Source organism: Pan paniscus, chromosome 8, assembly GCF_029289425.2.
Source record: "Pan paniscus chromosome 8, NHGRI_mPanPan1-v2.0_pri, whole genome shotgun sequence".
In the NCBI taxonomy this organism is placed as follows: domain Eukaryota; kingdom Metazoa; phylum Chordata; class Mammalia; order Primates; family Hominidae; genus Pan; species Pan paniscus.
The window spans coordinates 38,971,556-38,992,567 of record NC_073257.2 but is presented as its reverse complement, the minus strand read 5'-3'; the positions used below and the strand labels follow the sequence as shown (position 1 = coordinate 38,992,567).

Here is a 21,012-nt window from a genome sequence, read left to right as displayed (position 1 = left end):
TTTTCATATTTGAATTGTCAACAGTATAAAAACAGTTTACTAATATTCTAATTGCCATCTTCAGGAAATAATCTCCATCCCCATTCTTCATTACAGCTCACATGAGGTGCTGAAACCTAGGAGGCATTTGAAGAGTGATATTTAAATGGGGGAGCCTCCAAGTTGACTTTTGTTCAGAAAATGATGAAAAAAAATGTTTTTATTCTGTATTCCCATCTTGCTCCATCCCTCAGCCCAATGATAATGGACTGATTCAACAAATGAAATCAGCCAAACTAGTCCATGGATTCTCTTTCTGGCCAGTCAGTTCAATAAGGAAGTGAAAGGCAAAAAGAATGGAGGCATCTAATTTCTAACTGGTTAAATAAGTCATTGTTAAGAAATTTTACATTATGAAGGTATACCATAAAAATTCCAGGAAAAATAAGAATTTTTTCCTCTCAAATGACAGCAGACACCCGCACCCCCTATTCTCGTTGTTACTGCCTGCACCGATCATCTTATCCAATGTGACCTCTACTCATCCCCTCCCACCCTGTGGGCTTGATTTCCTGGAATGAACCAACTTCACAAAATCATCAAACACAACCACAGCCCCTTCCATCTCAGACACATGCACCACGGATCCTGGTTCTAGAAGCTCTCTTCCATTTTTTCCTCTAGATCAGGGGGGTTCTCTAGCTGAGGTGCATATTGGAATCATCTAGATAACTTTCAGAATCATTCCCAGACCCATCCAAGCACAATCTGATTACATTTTCAGGGTGAGACCTGGTCACTAGTGTCTTTTATGAAGTTTCTGGATGATTCTAATGTATGGCCAGGATTGCGAATCACTACTCTAATCAGGAGGCTTGGTTTAAAGACCTCAGCCATATGGAAGTTTTCTCCCGATGAGGAGTTTGATCTTGGGTTGCTTAAGGGCAGATGTTAACACATAAAAGCTTTAGTGAAGGTTTTATATCTACACAAAATCCTCTTCTTCATTTTACATAGAAGGAACTAAAGTGTTCCCAAAGGTCAGTGAGACAGCCCAAGCTCCTGAGCAGTGAGGGGACAGCCTGCGGGGCTCTTGGCAGTGACTGGAGGAGGTTCCCTCTTTTATGATAAATGAAAAGAACCCCCAAACCAACCAAATCAACTCTGAGATCCAAGTCTACATGACCATCCCTAGTTTCGCATGGGGGACAGGTCCTGCATATACCCCGCTTCAATGTGCACTGTAAACCCCATTTCACCCATGCATAAGTGCTGGGAGCAGGAGAGGATGAAAGATTAATGGTGTCTTACTGACCACAGTACAATTTAAAGCTCAAGCCCTTAGGCTCTGGATGCAGGCTTTCTGCGAGATTTTGGGAGTTATATTTTCTCCCTGTGGGTCAGTTTCTCCATCAGCAAGATGGGTGGACAATCCTTCCCATGTCAGGTTGCTCTGAGGCTTTAAGTGACCTGACGCCTGATATTGAGCTGGGACACAATACACACTCAAAACAGTGGCTGTTATTATTGCTCTTTGCCCTCCTACCTTCTAGGGGTCACCACAGCTCTAAGGACACACCCAGGGTAGCCTTGACCTTGGCAGCTCAAGAGGGTCAGCAGCAGCGTTGTTTGCTAACCATTTCTGGTACCTAAAGTCTCTTTTGTGCTTGTAACTGAGCACCAGCTTCACTTGGAACATCAATGAACTTCAGCAATGTCCTTGTTGCTTTGTGAATGCCAGCAAAGGTTATCGCCTGACTACTTCTTTTAAGACATCATAAACTCACTCTCAGAAAACAAGCAAATAGAGTTGTTAAAAGTCTGCATAGGCCGGGCACAGTGGCTCATGCCTGTAATCTCAGCACTTTGGGAGGCCAAGGTGGGCAGATCACCTGAGGTCAGGAGTTCGAGACCAGCCTGGCCAACATATTGAAACCCCATCTCTACTAAAAATACAAAAATTGTCTGGGCGTGGTGGTGAGTGCCTGTATTCCCAGCTACTCAGGAGGCTGAGGCAGGAGAATCGCTTGAACCCGGCAGGTGGAGGATGCAGTGAGCTGAGATCACGCCACTGCACTGCAACCTGGAAGACACAGTGAGACTCCATCTCAAAAAAAAAAAAAAAAAAAAAGAAGAAGAAGAAAAATGTCTGCATATATCAGGCTCTATATGTCCTGGCTCTGTAGGAGTCCACAGACGGGAACGGGCCCATGTACCCAGGTAGGCTGTCTCCTAAGGCCACAGGCATATGTCATAAAGAAGATGTGCACATGAAAGGCTCAATACACACATGTATCAGAGGAGCTTGGAGCACTGACCTTCGAGAGGCGACTCATTCTCTCTTCATTGTCTTCCAGAGTACGCAAGCTTGGAGGAATGTACCAGAAGCAGACATTTGTGTGCTGAGGCTACAAAGAGGAAAGGAAGATTCACATTTGGCCCAGGCTGGCAATTTTGAAAATTCCAAGAACATTTCAAATCGATGTATTCAGCATGTTCAGAACACAATTCCCACTTTTCAATCAGGAATTGCCATTGGAGGGCATGATTTTGACAACGTTATATGGACCACTTTGAGAGTTTCGTTTTTATTCCAGCTTGGAATAGCTACCCCGTCATCCACTGCTCCCCTCTGTAATCGTCCCACTTACCCGGACAGCACATCATTTACATCATATCAGTGATGAGGGTTGGAATTGACTAAACTTTCTGAGATTGTAGAAATCCAAATACATACCTTCCCATCAAACACCATCTCATATCCTTCTCGGTTTTTTATGATGTTATATAAATACTCTGCCAACTCCAAACATTTATCAACATGCGCTTCAAACCCGGTAGTCCCCTAGATAAGAGAAGGACACAGCTCATTAAGCAGGCTAAGAGTGAGGAGGAAGCGATTTCCCTGGAGACTGACGGTCATCCTGCCGTCTCTGTCTTAGCCCCGTCTGGCACTTTCTCAACACAAGGCTGTTTCCAAAGGGTTTTTCAGCGCTATTTTCTCTTCAATGCTCTCCCCGTCAGGTGTTTTTGTTCCCTTTCATTACTGCTTTCTACACGGAACTCCTTTTCTTCCAGAGCCTCCATTCCCCAGGCAATTAGTTTGACTACTCAAGAGGAAAATGTGCCTCTGCTATTCATAGGAGTAATCATGGAAGTCATTAATAACAGGAGGGCTGAGCTACTCTCTTCCTGCAGATAAAAAGCATCACCAGAGACCCCTCAGAATGCCTGCTTAGTTCCCCTCCAACGTGCACATTTTCCATTCCCAGAGCCCATCTTTGTCTGCCAGTGTACCTGATACAGAAAAGATTGGGTAGGTGCTCACTGACTTCATTGAACAAATGGATGCAGGAATTTTAGGGAGCACCCAGATGCTTTGTTAGCCTGTCGAGCTCTGTACAGTTCTCCTTTGGGGGCAGATAAATGACTCACGTGTCTGTAATGGGTGAACATTATCACTGATTTCTTTTAGTTTCTGGCTCTGGAAGCTCTGAATCCAGACTTGGGAAAACCAACACAACAGTCTTGGACTGGAGCTGTTTAACTGACATCGGGACACACAAGAGAGTTACTTTTCAAAATGGCTTTCCTCTTATCTCCTTGGGTGTTTACTGGGTGCTGATGGAGAAAGCTTAAGAGTAAAAGCCAGTGCTCATCTCAGAAGCACTTTGAACCTGCCTACCAGTAACTTCTCCAGCAGAGAACCTAGAGAAAGCAATTGTAATGGAGATGAGATGGGCCCACTTGCCTGTTTCATACAAGATCACATCATCTCAGCTAAGGGGGCCCAACATAGCCCAGTGACTTGTGACATCTGAAGCAGGTTTAAGAACAAGCTGCCCTGGAGATATCAAATGGGTTCAGAAATTCACTTCTTTGGAGACTGCTCCCCCAGGTAATCGGCTCAAGGAGGCTGATGGGTTCCTGACGCCTCCCCAGGAAGAGCTTGGGCTGATGCCTGATGCTTGGCCAGCACCCATACCAGGAGCTCTCTGCATCTATGGGTGCTAAGGAGATTATAATTGGTTTGGAATAACCTGACAGTTTGGGTTCACTTGGGATGGACTGTAGGTAGAAGTGAGGGAAGCTAATTGCTCTTCTCCAACCTGGATCCTTTGGAACAGTCTGGAGTTGGGTTTAAACTTTTGCATATCTGATCTAGGATATGGCATGACCAGCTTGCCTCTGACCCTGTCCAGCTGAATGGCTTTGGCCAACTCTCTGATCAGATGGGAATGATGATGCCTCTCTGATTTCCCATGAAGAAGAGTTTGCACTGCAACAGCAATGGGATTACTAAAGACCTCTGGTTCCCCTGGTCTGGGACCTTGCTATGGGGATGATCATGGGCCATGTGACTGCCCCTTTAGTTGGGGGCTAAAGATATACATGGGGAATGACACAGAAAACTCTAGTGTGCCCTGGGTGCCTCCCGTTCATATTGAATATTTATGGGATTAAGATCCACATTTTATTTTCAAGGTTTTGAAGGCTTTTAGGAGATTCTTCAAAATTCTTTCATTCATTAAATACTTCAGCAATCTCACCATCCAAGTGTTCAGCTGCTGCCTCTATGTGGTCTTGGGGTTTGACATCTTGAGAGCTGGTCATGATCATTCTCCGCTTCTTGAAATGCTTTTATAAACATTCACAGGCCCCAGAGACAGTGCTTTTGAAATAACTACCGAATCCCTTGCTGTTATCTCAATTTTTGCTGCTATCACCCTAGTTCAGGCTCTGTTACTTTTCACCTGGAACGTAGCTCCCAAGTCACCCTTCAGTCAATTAGACTTTCCCTCACTCTCATAATATGCACTGAACTCCTGCTCAACCACTCCGTGGAATGGCCTTCTCACAGCACTGCTGGGTGAAATCCTACTTCTTCTACCTATCCTGTTCAAGTCCTATCTCAAAGGTCATCTCTTTGTGAATCATCTTGATTCTTAAACCAGGAATGAGCTCTCCATCCTTTAAATTCCCCAGATGTGTCTGGATTTCTTTTGTGATCAGTCCTAATCTGTCTTTTATGATGGATTTCTGTGCATTTATCTTATTGTGTCTGGAAAATGAGAGCCTTCTTATCCCATTCAGTACTAGACACGATAATAGATGCTGAATATCTACTTGTTAAAATAAATTCATATTTTAGAGAGAAAGTAAACATTCATTTTCAGCAAAGGATGCCAGATGTCCATTTCCCTTTAATATTTTTTTCCTGGTATTTTTTTTCACAGCCATTTGCCAGTCCCTCTGTTATCCACATTTTTAATTAGAAAAGCTAATCATAAAAAAACCACAAGGAAAACTGACTATTTGTATGACTACATACAAACACAGAGATTTGCTATGAAACCTTGGTTGTTATAAATGAAGTCATTCCTGCAGGCCTAAAAAGGGAATGTAGGAGAATCGCTTGAACCTGGGAGATGGAGGCTGCAGTGAGCTGAGATCACGCCACTGCACTCCAGCCTGGGCAACAGAGCAAGACTCCATTTCAAAAAAAAAAAAAAAAAAAGGTGGGGGGGAGATGTAATTTTAAGTTTATTTACTTATTTTTGTTAGCTACTGAGTTTTAGCCACCGTAGAAATCTGTCAACATTGGGAAATAATCATTAGGTCCTAGGATTATTTAATAAAATGCAGACAAAATGAAAGGCCAACTCAGTAAGAGGAGAGTCAACGGTAGGCACTGGGCCTTTGCTGATGATAATAAAAATCCATATCTTAACCAGCTAGTATGCCGCTTAGCAACCTAAATCAGGGGTCTTATTTTTTGCATAAATTGGTTCTAATCAAGTTAATTTGGACTTAATATGATGGCTGTCATCAGTGCATTTAGCTCCATTAGTCATTAGCAGATTAGTTCAAAGAATAATTTATACTTAGGCTATTTCTCATGGGGTTTATCTTAGGAGAAAATGTGGAAAACACCGAATTCTCCAGGCATGTCTGACAACAGAGGGTTTAGTGAATTAATGCTATGTTCTTCCTCCTTCTCCTCCTTAATCTTTTCCAGATTGTTTCCTCATTCCTGTGGGGAGGCAAGATTCAACATCACAGCCAACTCTTTCATGGCTCTTCTTGCGGGAAGAGGATGACTTCTTCCTTGGCCAGTGTGGCTAGAGAGAGAGCTTTGCTGTGAGAGTACAATTTTCCTCACCTTTGATCTAGATTGTAGGACTTAGCTTATTACTTTAATAATGATTATCATTTCGTTTTTCAAAAAAAAAACTCACAAAGGTTTAGATTGAAAAACAAAATGGAAGTTTTTGAGGCTAGATGTCTAGATACTTGAGGTGTTTCCACAAGTAAGTAAAAGAATAAGTAACACAGTGGCTGTGATTTGCTCTTTTCATCCCCTTCCCTGGTGCCTTCATGGGGCTCTTGCTTTTATTTTGGGCTTCATCTGGTCCCGCTGTTCGATTCACACCTGATGCCCTCCATATTATTTCTCTAAGAAACTGCGCTGCCCCTGCTGGAGAGGAGGCTTCAGATGGAAAGGGAGCAGCAGAAACTGATGAACCATGAGAGAAACGTTTTCCTATAAATATCACTGATGATCATTACCGTAATAAAAACACCACAGGGGAAAAAAGCCACAAAGAATGATACTTGAAGTAAGAGAGAACTTGGCACAATATTCAGAGATCAAGGTTTCCTCAGCTTGCTACCTGATATTTACATTCATCATTTTGTAATTCCCACCAATCAATGAAATGAAAACCCTGCTCATTTTAAAGCTGCTTGGAGGTACATCAATACTTTACATTCTTGACTGCTTTGTGTTTTTCTTCCAAATGAAAGTGTCATTGCTAGCAGAATGAGTCTCCCACTAGGTGGTGGGGACCAGATCACCTGTCCTTGTTGGGCTGTCAATTTTCAAAAGAGGAAGGGGGCCCGTCACCCCACCATTACCAGGCAACACAGTGGAGCTTCACTTCATGTAAAGCTCCTGATATTTAGCTTCTTGTAGCTGCCTAATATTTAGCAACATGTAAAAAGTTCAGCTGGAGTAAACAGTATTAAGGAGGCTTCCCTGAAGGATGTACAGTCCAGCCATCCTTGGAAACCACTAAAGAGTTATTTCTTCTTTAAGCAAGACCATCTTTCTGTTTAAACTGCATCTTTTTGCCAGAATGGACTTAAAGGAGATTCCATAAAATATTTGTGGGTCACATTGCTTCACTCGAAAACTCCCTCTTTTTCTTGTTAAGAACCCCATCATCTAAGCTGCTTTAAGTAATTTAGGTTACTTTAAAAAAATTATAAACAAAAGCATAAGGAATGCATTGCCGTGGACATGGTTCCTACCTTTTTACACAGACTTGTGGAAGAACCCATTCACTGGTCTTATCCTGGTATACTTCCCTCCTGCTGACCAAGTTATTTGCTTTTTCTTATGGGACTGAGCATGTTACCTCTTTAAGTAGGCTATTTACACACCTTAGAGCCAAATGTATATCCACTCCACCAAGCATAAAGGACCTCATGGTATCCCAGATTTCCCTTGTGAATGTTGTTAGAATCAAAATGGAGTCACTAATGCTAAGAAAATCCTGATAGATAGAGCCAGGGAAAACCATGAAGAGAGGGTTCTCATGCCTTGTATACCAGATAACAAAAACTGTCACAGAAGACTGCAAAAATGACAACCTTGCTCAAAGGCCACCACAACCTTACATATAAAAAAATACTTCTGCAAGGACATCTGCCTAGCAATTGCCTATCCAGCCTCGGACTGGCATCACCCTTGTTATTGATCTTTGTAGCCAAGGATATTTATCTCAAAACAATTATGTAATCTTCCTCATTTCTTCCTTTAAAAACTTTTGCCTTCCTTTACCTCCTTTGAATGTGCATAGAGTTTACTATGGCACATGTATTCCTATTGCAATGCTTTATTTCCAAATCAACATCTTTTCTCTTAGAGAGACTCTCTCTGTTATTAAGGTTGACACCTTTAATCGCCCCCTTTCTCACTTTCTTATGTCAGGTTTCCTCGAACTCTCTTTTTGCATTGGAGTTTCTATAGTATATACAGCTGGCTCTGTCTATTTATCTCCTACAGGAGACAAATGAAGCCGGATGGGCAGGCACTAATTTGTGACCTTTAAGTTAAGAATCTGGTCAAAATTAAAAATAAAATCTTTGACCTATCCAGCCTGCTTACATTTAAACATAAATGTAGGCTCCTGGAAAGCTACAATTAAGTCCAAGCAAGTCCTGCACACTGTTAGTTAGTGAGTTTTCCTTGCTGAAAAAAGGAGGGATCACCTACAGCTAAATTCAGAGGGAAACACAGAATCTACATAAAAGGAGGTGATTAGGTATTTTGGGAGATTAGGGGGAAAAAAAAAGCTTTGTAACTAGAGGTTATCCCTTGAAATGTCAAAAAATAAGCTATCATGGTGGGCTTTTTACTTTTTCTTTTTTGTTCTCCAGACCTATACTTTCAGATTGCATTCACCTACCCAGGTGATCAATCACTGGGTAAAAACCAAGTTAGCAGACAAAAACCAACAACAATAACAATAAACACCTGTTAAAATTCAAGGTGTTCTGCTATATAAAGCAAAATGGATTTGTTTTCCAGATGAGTGAGCATTTGAATCAATTTGGCTAGAAAAGAAACAAACAATGGATTTGACTATATTTTTCCTCATGTCAAATGAAGGTATTTAGATGCAAGTTTAAAGAAAGCAAATCTTGGGTAAGGAAATTTCAATTTGGAAATCACTTTTTTGACATTTCATAATGGGGTCACCAGATAAAGGTTCTGTTTTTAGTTGACATTTAGCTGGTCCATACATACTCACCTTTGCCCTCCACATCAGCCATAGTTTAAAAACATCAACGTGGCGTCCGCACTGTAAGGCCTTGTCTCCAGTGTCATAGGACAGGTCATAATGTTTATCTTGCTGAAAGAGGTAGGAGGCATGCATTTGGTTGCAATTCTGCATCAATCCCTACAAGAGAGAAGAGAAAATTTAGGAAATTCTACTGACTACTTATTAGATTTATATTGGTAAAAATTAATAAGAAAAAAGAAGTAAGAGACATTGCATATCTTAGAGAAACAAAACAGTAAGAATCAATTTTAAAAAAAAGAATGGGGCCAATTCTGGACAGGAGTGTCTAGGTTGTTGTAATGGTCAACTCTGTGGGATCAATGGCTCAGGGTCAAATGTCACGGAGGTTAGCAAGGACACATTTATACTTTTACTCTCCCTTTTAAGAGAAGGCATTTATAAAAATCAACTGATAAATAAAAATCACAACCAGAGCATATATTTATATTTAAATGTTCCCCTTCTTCAGGAGAACATCCTACTATTCTGGTTTTGTCGTGATTAAAATATTTTGGAAACTCTTTGGTTTTGTGAAATATTATTAGTGTGGTTCTTCCAGTATTTCCATCCATATCTAGTTCAAGTACTTTATCATTTAGCTGTTAGGGAGTTTGAGCTCCCTTTGGAAATCATAGCTTTTAAGACAGTTCATTGCTATCATTTTTATATGCTAAAATCAAAAAAAAAAAAAAACCCACACATTGCAATTTTGAGGTGAATTTAAATAACCAATCTTTCAAATGTCATATTCCTCTCTCAAGAGTGGTCAGAGCTTCAGTTCTGCATTCGCATACTCAGTTCCTTGAGATAGTTAAGTGGAAAGTTTCATCGTCAATGGCCATTCATTTGCCCTGGCACTGTAACCTTACTATGGAAACGGGTGGCAAAGTGATTGAATTATTCCAGAGAATAGTGACTGAATCATGTTTTCCGACTAAAATAGTATCGACAGTCTCTTCACTAAAAACCCCGTGTTTCAATTTGTCATGAAACACTGGAAGCCTTTGACTATTTTGTTCTCTTCTGTCTAATTGTGATTTTACAAAAGCTTTGGCATTTGGTTTTGTTTCTTTTGTGACTCACGACAAAAGAAGACAAGACTAAAGTGTCATCACTTAGTTGAAGTTAAAAGTGAGAACACTTCTGAAAACTGTCCACACTAAAACACAATGCAATGCAACTACAATTTTAATTTGGTTTTGAAAGACGGAGTGCTGAAATGGTAGACAACAGAACTGGACTCTACCTTGTAGTTTAGGCTTCACATATATTGGAATCCTTTCATTATTTTTCAGAATAAGAAAAATTAAATACGATGTATTTGTATTAGATCAGTAGAAATATACTGAACTCAAAAAAGAAAATTCACTTGAAGACCAATAAGGTGAAAATTTGCAACACTCACTTTTATTTGGTTTCATGGTCACAGAAACTTTGTACCATTATTCCTCAGGCCATGCAAGCTCACACCTTCGTGCCATCAATACTAAGGAAGACCACCTCAGAGAGTGTGGAATGCTGAATGGATCAGACCTATTCCTACTGTGATAAAGAAAACAACTCAAAAACACATGAGCCCTAAAAAACCTGGATGGCCGGGTGCGGTGGCTCATGCCTGTAATCCCAGCACTTTGGGAGGCCGAGGCGGGCGGATCACAAGGTCAGGAGATTGAAACCATCCTGGCTAACACGGTGAAACCCCATCTCTACTAAAAATACAAAAAATTAGCTGGGCGGTGGTGGGTGCCTGTAGTTCCAGCTACTGGGGTGGCTGAGGCAGGAGAATCGCTTGAACCCAGGAGGTGGAGGTTGCAGTGAGCCAAGATCACATCACTGCCCTTCAGCCTAGGCGACAGAGAAAGAGACCCTGTCTCAAAAAAAAAAAAAAAAAAAAAAAAAAGCTGAACAGCTGCAGTCTCATTACTGTACAACATGACAAGCAAAAGTGATGCTGTTTTCCCTACAGAGGCCTTAGTGAGATGATATCCTTGTTCTGAGCCATGAAAAAGTTATAGACCATCCTGTCCCAAACTATTTAAAACACATCAATAGTTGCTGTACATAAAGAGATTCCCGTGCTCAAATAAATTTAGGAAACTCGATATCATCTAGTCTTTCTTCTTAGATACTGCAATAATTATCAGCATATTAAGGGCCCCAGTAAGCCCTGAAATAACATAAGTTGTTTTTAACTCTAAACCAATATATCCCAGCCTTTTTAAAACTGAGAACTCTCTTATTGGGGAATGCTTATTACCATCTTATGGAACAGCATTATTCCTTGGATGCCAATAAACAAATGCTGTCAGAGCATCATAAAGTCTTGGATTTGTAAGGGAATTTAGAGCTCGTTTACTCTATTCCTCCTCAATAAAGGAATCATTTCTACACCCTTACTAATAAGTGGCTGTCCAATCTCTCTATTTAATCTCCTCCCCTTATTAACTTATTCCTATTGTTGGACAGCTTAATTTTTAGAAGTATTCCTTTTATTGAACCCAAGTCAGACGTTCTGATTTTGCTGTCAAATCTCTACCACCCGGTGTTACTAAACCAGCTCCCCACAGCCTCAACAGTAACATCAAATTGCCAGTCGGTAGGTCCTTCTGATGCAGTCATCTAATCATTTCCAAATCTCTTCCATTTGAGAGTCCTTTAAATGGTGAAGGCTGCCATCCTCCCTTCAGCCCTTTTCTGTTCTTTTCCTCTCTAGGCTAAACATCTTTAGCTATTTCAATCATCCCTCTTCCACGTTTACCAAATGGTCCCCACAGTTTGGGCTCTAGCTTGATGGAACCCCATGGACAATTTGGTACCAAGCTAAGCAGAGCATGGCAGGTGTGGTTTAACTAGAGGAGGGTGGGAGACCACCACCTTCTCATGCTGAAATTCCACTTGCTGTAACTCATTAATGTATTTTGTGTGGCATTTTTCTCTTGACTCATTGTTGACCCTGTAGAGCTGACATCCTTTGCCTTTTTCACAAGTCCAACAATTTAGCTGTAGAAACAAGCCTTCCTTGTCCAATCAAAATACAGCCACGGTATACATGGACCTAAGAGCACAGCCTTACAATGATCTCCAATAACAGTGTCCCTTTTTGGATGTGGCTTACTGCTCCAGTCTGTAAAAATCATCTTGTATTCTGATTCCATTCCTACACACATTTACTCTACCTCCCAGTCTCCTCTCATCTGAAACATTAATAAGCTTCTATGTTTTACTCAAACAGTCCGTGAATATTTCGAATGCTACAGGTTAGGTACCAAGCCATAGGCTCTATCCTGGGTAACATCAAATTGCCAGTCAGTAGATCCTTCCGAAGCAGTCATCTAATCAGTTCCAAATCTTTCTATTTTCCTCCGGCTCGCATTTCCCTTTTGGTCTGTAAGGACATGATGGGAGCCACTGTCAAAACATCTGGCTGAATTCTAAATAACAAAAATTTATTTTCTCCTTTGAAGTAATTATAGTTGAGGGATCATGCCCTGCATGAGCTGGGGCAGATGATAATAAATTGGACTGGATTTTTAACTGATGAAAAACCAGTCCAAAAGGATGTTTTCCAATGCATTCATCTCATTTTGAGGGGAAGTTGCTGTCTTCAATCCTGTGTCCATATTTTTATTACTGATGGAGACACAGAAGGCGTGCTGTGTAAATGTGCAGTTGACAACAGGAGGTATTAAGAACCACAGAAGTAATAACACTCTTTGACCCAGCAATCCCACAGTGAGGAGTCTACTTTGAGAAAATAATCAGGAATGTGATCAAAGGTATATGTTTAAGGATTCTATCAAGTGACTCTGTAAAACATGGGTTAACATTTTAACCATAGAGATATTGTTCATTGAATTATGTGATAGAATAATATGAGGCCATTAAAATCAGGTTTTGGAAGATAATGCTCACAATATAATGTAAAATATAAAGAAGAATCAACATGTATATATGAGGTATAGGAGGTAGATGATAGCAACTTTATTATAAATATGTATTTATTTATACTTTTTAAATATATTTATTTCTAGAAAAAATTGTGGGAGAAAATATTAAAAATGGTAATAATGGTTATCCCTAAGTTACACAAATTTGAGGTGACTCTAAATTTATTTATATTTTCTGTTCTGCCTCAACTTTCTAAAATAATGTATTAACTGTATAACTAGGAAAACAGCAAAATATTTTTAAGTAAATGAAGATAGATATTTGGCTGGGCATGGTAGCTCATGCCTGTGATCCCAGCACTTTGAAAGGCTGAGGTGGGCGGATCACTTGAGGCCAGGAGCTCTTGACCAGCCTGGCCAACATGTGAAACCCTGTCTCTACTAAAACCACAAAAATTAGCCAGGTGTGGTGGCGGGTGCCTGTAGTCCCAGCTACTTGGGAGGCTGAGATATGAGAATCGCTTGAACTCAGGAGGCAGAGATCGCAGTGTGCCAAGATCGCACCATTGCACTCCAGCCTGGGTGACAGAATGAGACTCTGTCTCAAAAAGAAAAAAAAAGTAAATGAAGATCAACACTTAAAAATTCTTTTAATCTGGGGTTGCTTTATTAATGCTAAGAAGATAAAATTGAATGGGGATCATCTGAAGCTCCTTATTTGGGATTCATCAACAAAATAAATGTGGGAGTGAGGAACTATGATTCCGGCCTGGCGTCACGGAAGGCAGATGTAGTGGCCTTGACCAACAGTGCTCACCTACTGAGAATGGTCCTAGGCCTGGTGAACAGAACCATCTTTCAAGATGGTTTCGAGATGGTTTCATTCATGAAAGTGCTCATTGATGCTGCTTCTCTTTTCTGGTTAATAAGGATGCAGCTTCCTTACACTTTGAACATGGCTTTAAATATTAAATAGACTGTAATCATCTGTAATCAGAGATTACAGATTAATCATCTGACTGTAATCAGAACATGCACACATACATATACATGTTATGTATCTGGATCCTAACACTACCCTTAATCCTATATCATGTATATTTGTTATATAGGAAAAATGATCTCCTCTCAGATTCCAGAAAAAAAACCTGGAAATTTAATTTTTTGGGAGAGTGACATAGAGGGTCTCTGGATTGGAGGAATGCAGGAACAGTTGAGGAAAGGGGTATCATACTGAAAACATGGAGATTAGGTCAAAGTTTATGTCTGAAAGTTGAGGTCCTCTTATCCTTTCTTCCCTGTTAGGCACCAGACCTTCACCCTGCAGACAGGAATCTAGAAAGGGCTCTCTGGGGAATGTGAGTAGGACCATAGAGAAGACCCGGTGATCTTGACATTTCCAGAGAAAGTCAACCGCATAAAGACAGTCAAAGCCCACGCACGGACTGGGACACAGAGTCAAGAGAGACATACCTCTTCTCTAACCAGGAGAGCAGAGCACTGCAAAGGGACTCCCATCATCTTGTGTGGATTCCACGTCACAGAGTTGGCCCTAAAATAAAGAAATCACGTAAGCGGGTGGCACTCCACCCTGACAGGCTCAGGGCATGTGCAACCGAGCTTCAGTTTCTTGGTACTGTTTCTCAGACTCCAGATTGACACTAAATGTATTTATTTATTTTAATTTTAAAAATTAAATAGATTGAGGGGGTACAAGTGTAGATTTATTACACGCATATAGTGCATAGTGGTGAAGTCTGGCCTTTTGGTGTACCCAGCACCCAAATAGTGACCACTGTACTCAATAGGTAATTTTTCAACCCTCATCCCCATCCCATGCTCCCACGATACTGTATTTAGTAAACACAAAGTAGACTCTTAAACATGTGTGAAGGGAAAATATCTCGGACCCCCAAAATCACTAAGCTAAAGGGAAAAGTCAAGCTGGGAACGGCTTACGGGAAACCTGCCTCCCATCCTATTCAGTTACCCCTCTGCTCACTGAGATAAATGCATAACTGATTGCCTCCTTTGGAAAGCCTAATCAGAAACTCAAAAGAATGCAACCATTTGTCTCTTATCTATCTACGACCTGGAAGGCCCCTCCCCACTTCGAGTTGTCCTACCTTTCCAGACCAAACCAGTGTTCATCTTACATATGTTGATCAATGTCTTACATCTCTCTAAAATGCATAGAACCAAACTGTGCTCTGACCACCTTGGGTACATGTTGTCAGGACCACCTGAGGCTGTGTCACGGGCGTGCGTCCTCAACCATGGCCAAATAAACTTTCAAAATTAACTGAGACCTGTCTCAGTTTTTTGGAGTTCACACTGCAACTTTTCTTTGTCCACAGAAATAGCAGGTGAGGGCGTGGGTCTCCATGTGGTGTGCCCCAGCTCCAGTGGCAGCATGCACCCTGCCTCCACGGTGATCTCAGAGCACAGCTTAGAGTGATTGGGATCATCCAGTCCAGGGTCCCTCCTTTGGCCAGTGATGGCCAGAGCACCTGGCCAGTGAGGGCAGCTGCCTCCTGTGCCTCTATGGTTCTTGCTATTGCAGTGGCCTGGAGCTCAAAGAGAGGGCTCATTCCACTGCTTAACTAGATTTTTCCTTTCTAGTCAATTGATGTCCAAATTTCTCAGATGCGTCCTTTTGTAGTAGCTTCTGGCGAGGCCCCTGCTTCCATCTGTTTCCTAATCCAGAGTTATTTTCTTTCCAGACTGCAGGTGAGATGTGTGTGGTTCCCACAGCAGGGGAGAGTTCCATCTCTTTTTGCCTCACACCTTGGGGAAATTTGATGCTCTCTCATCAGTAACAGTGGATCACACAACAGCGATTCCCTGCTCAGGGATTTACATTATTTCAAAAGTCTGAACTGTAGTCCTGGTTCAGATTCCTTTAATAATAATTATTATTTTAATCTGGATTCAGCAATTGTGTCATAATTGACTCGGTCTCCATTTCATCCTTCACTTGGCACCAGAATTATTTTCTATCTCTGTTTATGGCCCTCTCCTTCTCCGAAATCACTGACAGTTTTCTTTTGCCTCCAACCCAAATTCCAAATACAGGGTACAGCTCCTGCAGCCCCTGGGGTGAGCCCCAGCTACGCCTTAGGTCTTGCGTCTCTTCGCTTTTCTTTATCCATTTCATCAGGCCAGATTATCTTTTGTTCTCAGAGAATTCTATTCTCATACTCCTGGGTCTCATCATGCTGTTTCCTCTTCCTGGAACACCATCTCCCTTTGCTTCACTTTGTTAAATCTTGCTTATTTTTTAAGGCCCCAGATTCTTTCAGTATGATCTCTGTGGCTTTGTTTAACTTCTGCGGCTTCTCGCCCTCACTTCCACTGTGCTCCTGTTTGGATTCTGGGAAAAGCAACTGCTCCCACTGTGAATGTCATGGCTCACTTCACACATTTACTGGGTAAGGTGAGCCTCTACGCTTGTCTCCGGAGAGACTGACGGGTCCTGGCAGTGGAGTTTCATGAGTGGCATAAAGGAGGAAGGAAAGTATTACAGTAGAATAACCCGTGGCAGCTGCCTCCAGAGAGCCATGGATTGCTGCCCCGTCTGGCCGTACAATGGACGTGGGCTCATCCAGTTCCCACCTCTCGGGTGTGACGGCCTTGGGAAAAAATGAGAAGCTGGGAAAGACCTGATTCATTCATTTGATGAAGGGCAGGTGTCAGCCAGACAGTCAGAGAGTGCTGACTGGCCTGGGGATCTCATCTGGGCCAACGAATAGTCTAGCTCAGCTTCTGGTCTTTCTCTGGCTCTGACACTGGTTGTCAGATACATTTACGACTGGAATTGAGGAACTAGAAGCAAAGGCAGTTCATGGTCAGATAACTACCCCTGGAGAGAAGACTAAAGGACTTAATGAGTAATAACAGCATTGAGGTATTGGAAAGTTCCCTCCAAAAAAATACCTCCTTGCTTTGTAGAATGACCCTGGAGTCAGGACCCTGGGCTATAAAGCAGACATAATAGTTAAGGGGGAAGCCCTCAGGAGCCAGATAGTATGGGTTTGCGTTCAGGTTTCATCACTTCCTAGCTGTGTGACTTTGAGCAAGTTACTTAACCTCTCTGTGCCTAGATTTCCTCAACTAGAAAAGGAGAATAATAATACGTATTTAGGTGAAGTGCTTAGAACTGTGCTTAATATGCAGTAAGCATTAAATAAGGTTGGCTTTTGCTATGGATTTCATCTCTGTCATTTGTGAGCTTGGTGACACCGTGCATGTACGTACACATGGCCATTCTATACATTCCATCATGTTCTATGGCTAGATGTCTAACTCTGATAAACTCAGCTTTGTCAGTAAGAATGCCTGATGGGAGAGGAAAACAGCTGTCTTCCATGTCTGACTGTGGTGTTTATCTCTACGCGGGGGCCTATTTGTCTTTTTAGAAGAGAAGCTGCCAAGGCCCCCAACTACCTGTCACTGAATTCTCTGTCCCACCTCCCTCTCAGAGGCATAAAGATGGCAAAAAGCCCTGCAGATTGATTCGATGACATGGACTTGATTTCAGAAATGTTGGCAATTTATTTTTAAAAAAAAAACAGCCTCAGGTTAATTTCAAAATGTTTTGCTGTGGGATTCGGTCATGCGGCTTCTGCAGTTTGTGTAAGTTGGAGAGAACTGAATCCCGCAGGGCTATTGTAAGACATCTCCCTGTGCTCTTATTTCTGCCTCAAATCCATAGGCCCCAATCGCCACTGCTCATCCTTCTAGATTGATTCTTTCTCCTCTATATTCTGTGTTCCTGGCACCATTTTCCTTCCAGGCCTCCAGCCTCCAAACCTCACTGTTGTCCTTAGTTTCACTCTTTTCTTCCCCGTCTTGATACCGCCCCTTACAATTCTCTCTCCCCCTCTCCTAGGTCCATCCACTTACTTCCTTCTCTGCTACTACAGCTTAGGTCACACTCAGCTTCTCTCCTGTCCTGCACCTGGACGTTCCTAAGAGCTTAATAGCTTCTAGTCTGTCCCTGGCTCCCGTCTCCTCTCTAATGCAGAGTTAATGCCAGAACACAGGTGAGATCACATTGCACCTCTGCTCAAAGCCCACTACGGCTCCTGCAGCAAAGGTTTTCCATGGGTTTTGTCGCCCCAAGGAATCTAATGTTCTCCACGCATAATGGCAGCCACACAGCAGTGACTCCCAGCTCAGGGATCTATGTTTCGTGAAAAGAACCCCCGCAGATTCTGACCTGGCTCTGCAGGCGGGCCCTGGGCTGGCCAAGACTTCTGCACTTTCCACCCATGACCTGGCCATAGCTGTTAAACCATGGCATCCTCCAACCAAACGGGTTTGAACTTTCTCCAACACACTGTGCACTTTCACACTTGTGTGTCTCTTCAGCCTGAATGCCCTTTTCCATTTCTGCCCGATGAAGTACCCTGTATGCTATGATGCTGAGCTACAATGTTGCCCTGCTTGGTGAAAGCTCCCTGTAATCACAGAAGGAAACATTCCTTTCTCTGTGCTCTCCAATCAGCTCCCATGTCTGTCTCTCCAGCCTTTACTTCCTTGCCTTGAATTTTAATCCACTGTTCATTGACAATCTTCCCCACTAGATTCTGAACTCCTTGAAGATAGGCTTTATATCATACTCGTCTTTGCACCCATGCAGTGCGTTGTGCTGTGGCTTGCCTATGACAGAGGTTCAGCAATGATCGAATTAAATCCTGAACACCTGGCTCTCAGGGCAGGAGTGAGAGCAACTGGTGATGCAGCAGAAACTGTACCAGCACCTTCAGCTGCGACTTAAAGCCTTGAGAGTGGAACACATCAGAGGATGATTACGGTAAGCAGCAGCCTGTGGGCAGGAGAGACTAAAGACGAGTCAGTCTGATGCACAGAAGCCGGCGCGGTGCACTAGCCTGTAATACTAGCATTTTGGGAGGCCGAGGCGAGCACATCACTTGAGGTCAGGAGTTCAAGACCAGCCTGGCCAAAATGGTGAAACCCCATCTCTACTAAAAATACAAACAAACAAATTGGCCAGGCATGGTGGCGCATACCTGTAACCCCAGCTACTCAGGAGGTTGAGGCAGGAGAATTGCTTGAACCCGGGAGGCAGAGGTTGCAGTGAGGCAAGATTGCGCTGCCACACTCCAGCCTGGGTGACAGAGTGAGACTCCATCTCAAAAATAAATAAATAAAAATAAAAATAAATAAAAATACAATGCACAGAGTCATGCTCTGGAGTCTCAGGGTTTGCGGTGTGCCCTCTCAGCGGCACCATCTCTCGGCATTCTGACAGTGCTAGCAAGGAAGAGAGCTGTTTTCTGAGAATTTGGTTGGTTCTTGAAGGGGATGCCAGAAAGGGCTCCAGGTGTTTGTGCCATTTTATTTATTTGTTTATTTTTATTTTTATTTTTTTAGAGATGGGGTCTCTGTTGCCCAGGCTGGAGTGCAGTGGTGCCATCATAGCTCACTGTAGCCTTGAATTCCTGGACTCCAGTGATCCTCCTGCCTCACTCAGTCTCCTGAGTAGCTAGGACCACAGCCATGAGTGCCACCATGCCTGGCTAATTTAAAAAAAAAAAATTCTTTTTGTAGAGATGGAGTCTCACTCTGTTACCCAGAAGGGTCTTGAACTGGCCTCAATGATCCTTCCACCTCTGCCTCCCAAAGTCCTGGGATTACAAGCACCGTGCCCGGCCCCCTTGTGCCATTTTGTATGAGAATGGCATTCAGGATCCTCTGTGACTACTAAGGATCCTCTGGATTTGGGGACAAGAATTGACTACGGATTTCTTCTACTTTTAGGGTGAGTTCTAAACTTTGGTTTGCGGAGCTTGGAAAAATGTCATTCCCTAAGTGAGACACATTTCTTTCCTAAACTTGTGGCCATACACATTATGTGGTTTCCACTGGTCTTCCAACTGTATTAACTTAGAAAGTATGCCTTTTGCTAATAAGTCAGTGAGAGAGGGGTATCCTCGGTTAAATGGGTGGCTAAAGGGGATTCTGCTCAGAGTGGAACACCAGCAGCCCCCTCATTTTTAGGACTTCATATATGGTTATTCCATTTGAAAAGTTTAGTTACAGTACAGTTTCAAGAATTGTGGCAATAAGAGGAAACTCTGTGTTCCCTGATGAACGTTCTAAGCTTTGTTCTCAAATAATAGTCTTTGGTACAGAATCGTGTGGGTGTTTATTTTTCTAAGGCTCAGGGTAGGTAATTTAGTGAGTTTTTAAGTGGAGGATGTGCCAGGACTTTCAGCACTTACAGTTGCAAGTGGCATCAAAGGTAAAGTAACAGACTTTTTGTGCCAGTCAGAAACTCACAGAAGAAAAAGTACTGTATATAGGCCACCTCTCTTGAAAGCACATGAATTTAATTATTGTTCTGATCGTGTGAGCAGGCACCTTCCAAGTTGTTCTCTCTCTCTCTTTTATTGTCTCTCCTGTTTACTTCATTGCCTCTTCCTTAAGCTTCTGCTTTCTTGCAGATCTTCAAGATGGAAAGGGATTAGGCCTGAGAGAAGCCCCAAGGGTCCAAGAGCAGAGGCCTGGCACTGGCTGACCCTGGGAGGGAGACACACCTGCCCTCATCCACTGGCATCTAAATGGGGCCCTGCAATCAGAGCTTGGGTGGCTCCAGGTGCCTTAACACCGCTGTGCTCAGGCCAGGCTCTGACCCCAGCCATCAGACTCAGGGACAGTGACCCTTCTGACATGGGCCTTAGCTGGTGTATCCCAACTCTTTTTTGCCTTCTTTCCATTAATTTGGTGGGATGCTCTTGACTCTAGCCCAGTAACCATACCCCTCTCTTTCCACACTCACGGGTTCTCTGTGTATTTTGGGCCTGGGTGTCAGATCGCACCCTCTGCACAGCCACTCTGGCCTGGGTCTCCCACATGCCCAGGGCTCACAAGTGCCTCTGTGTTCCATCAGCATCTCTCCTTGTCCTGGAACAGAAACTGTGCCAAGATATCTAGTGGCAGAGCCAGTGTGATGCTTTTGCTGGGCAGCATCTGGCGACTTGGCAGGGGATGGTGGGCATTTGGCAGCCTCTGATGAATTCAGGCTTTCTTGGTCGCTTGGAGTGCCAGAGCTCACCACTGTGTCTGACCTGCCATGTTGTGATGAGAGAACTGGGCTCCCCTTGCATGTGGTTCAGAACCAGAGCCTGTATTTTGCATTCTGTTTTTCTCTTTTCTTTGGACCTGAATGTGCTTTATGCTAATCAGATGTCACTGCCTTTGTGTTTTTCAGCTTTTCTCAACAGTCTTCTGCGTAGGCTCTAAATAAAAGGTGCTTTGCAGCATCA

The 21,012-nt window shown here is 42.7% G+C and overlaps 1 protein-coding gene across 1 annotated transcript in view; it reads right to left on the bottom strand.

Moving 5' to 3' along the window:
• GAD2 (glutamate decarboxylase 2) overlaps nucleotides 1–21,012 on the bottom strand; it is an 87,318-nt gene that overhangs the window by 9,317 nt on the left and 56,989 nt on the right. Inside the window, exons 12-15 of the mRNA XM_014346394.5 lie at nucleotides 14,192–14,270; nucleotides 8,799–8,948; nucleotides 2,717–2,824; nucleotides 2,298–2,387 (exon numbers count right to left, since the gene is read on the bottom strand). Coding sequence (XP_014201880.2) covers nucleotides 2,298–2,387; nucleotides 2,717–2,824; nucleotides 8,799–8,948; nucleotides 14,192–14,270 — 427 coding nt within the window. The remainder of the gene's footprint in view (nucleotides 1–2,297; nucleotides 2,388–2,716; nucleotides 2,825–8,798; nucleotides 8,949–14,191; nucleotides 14,271–21,012) is intronic.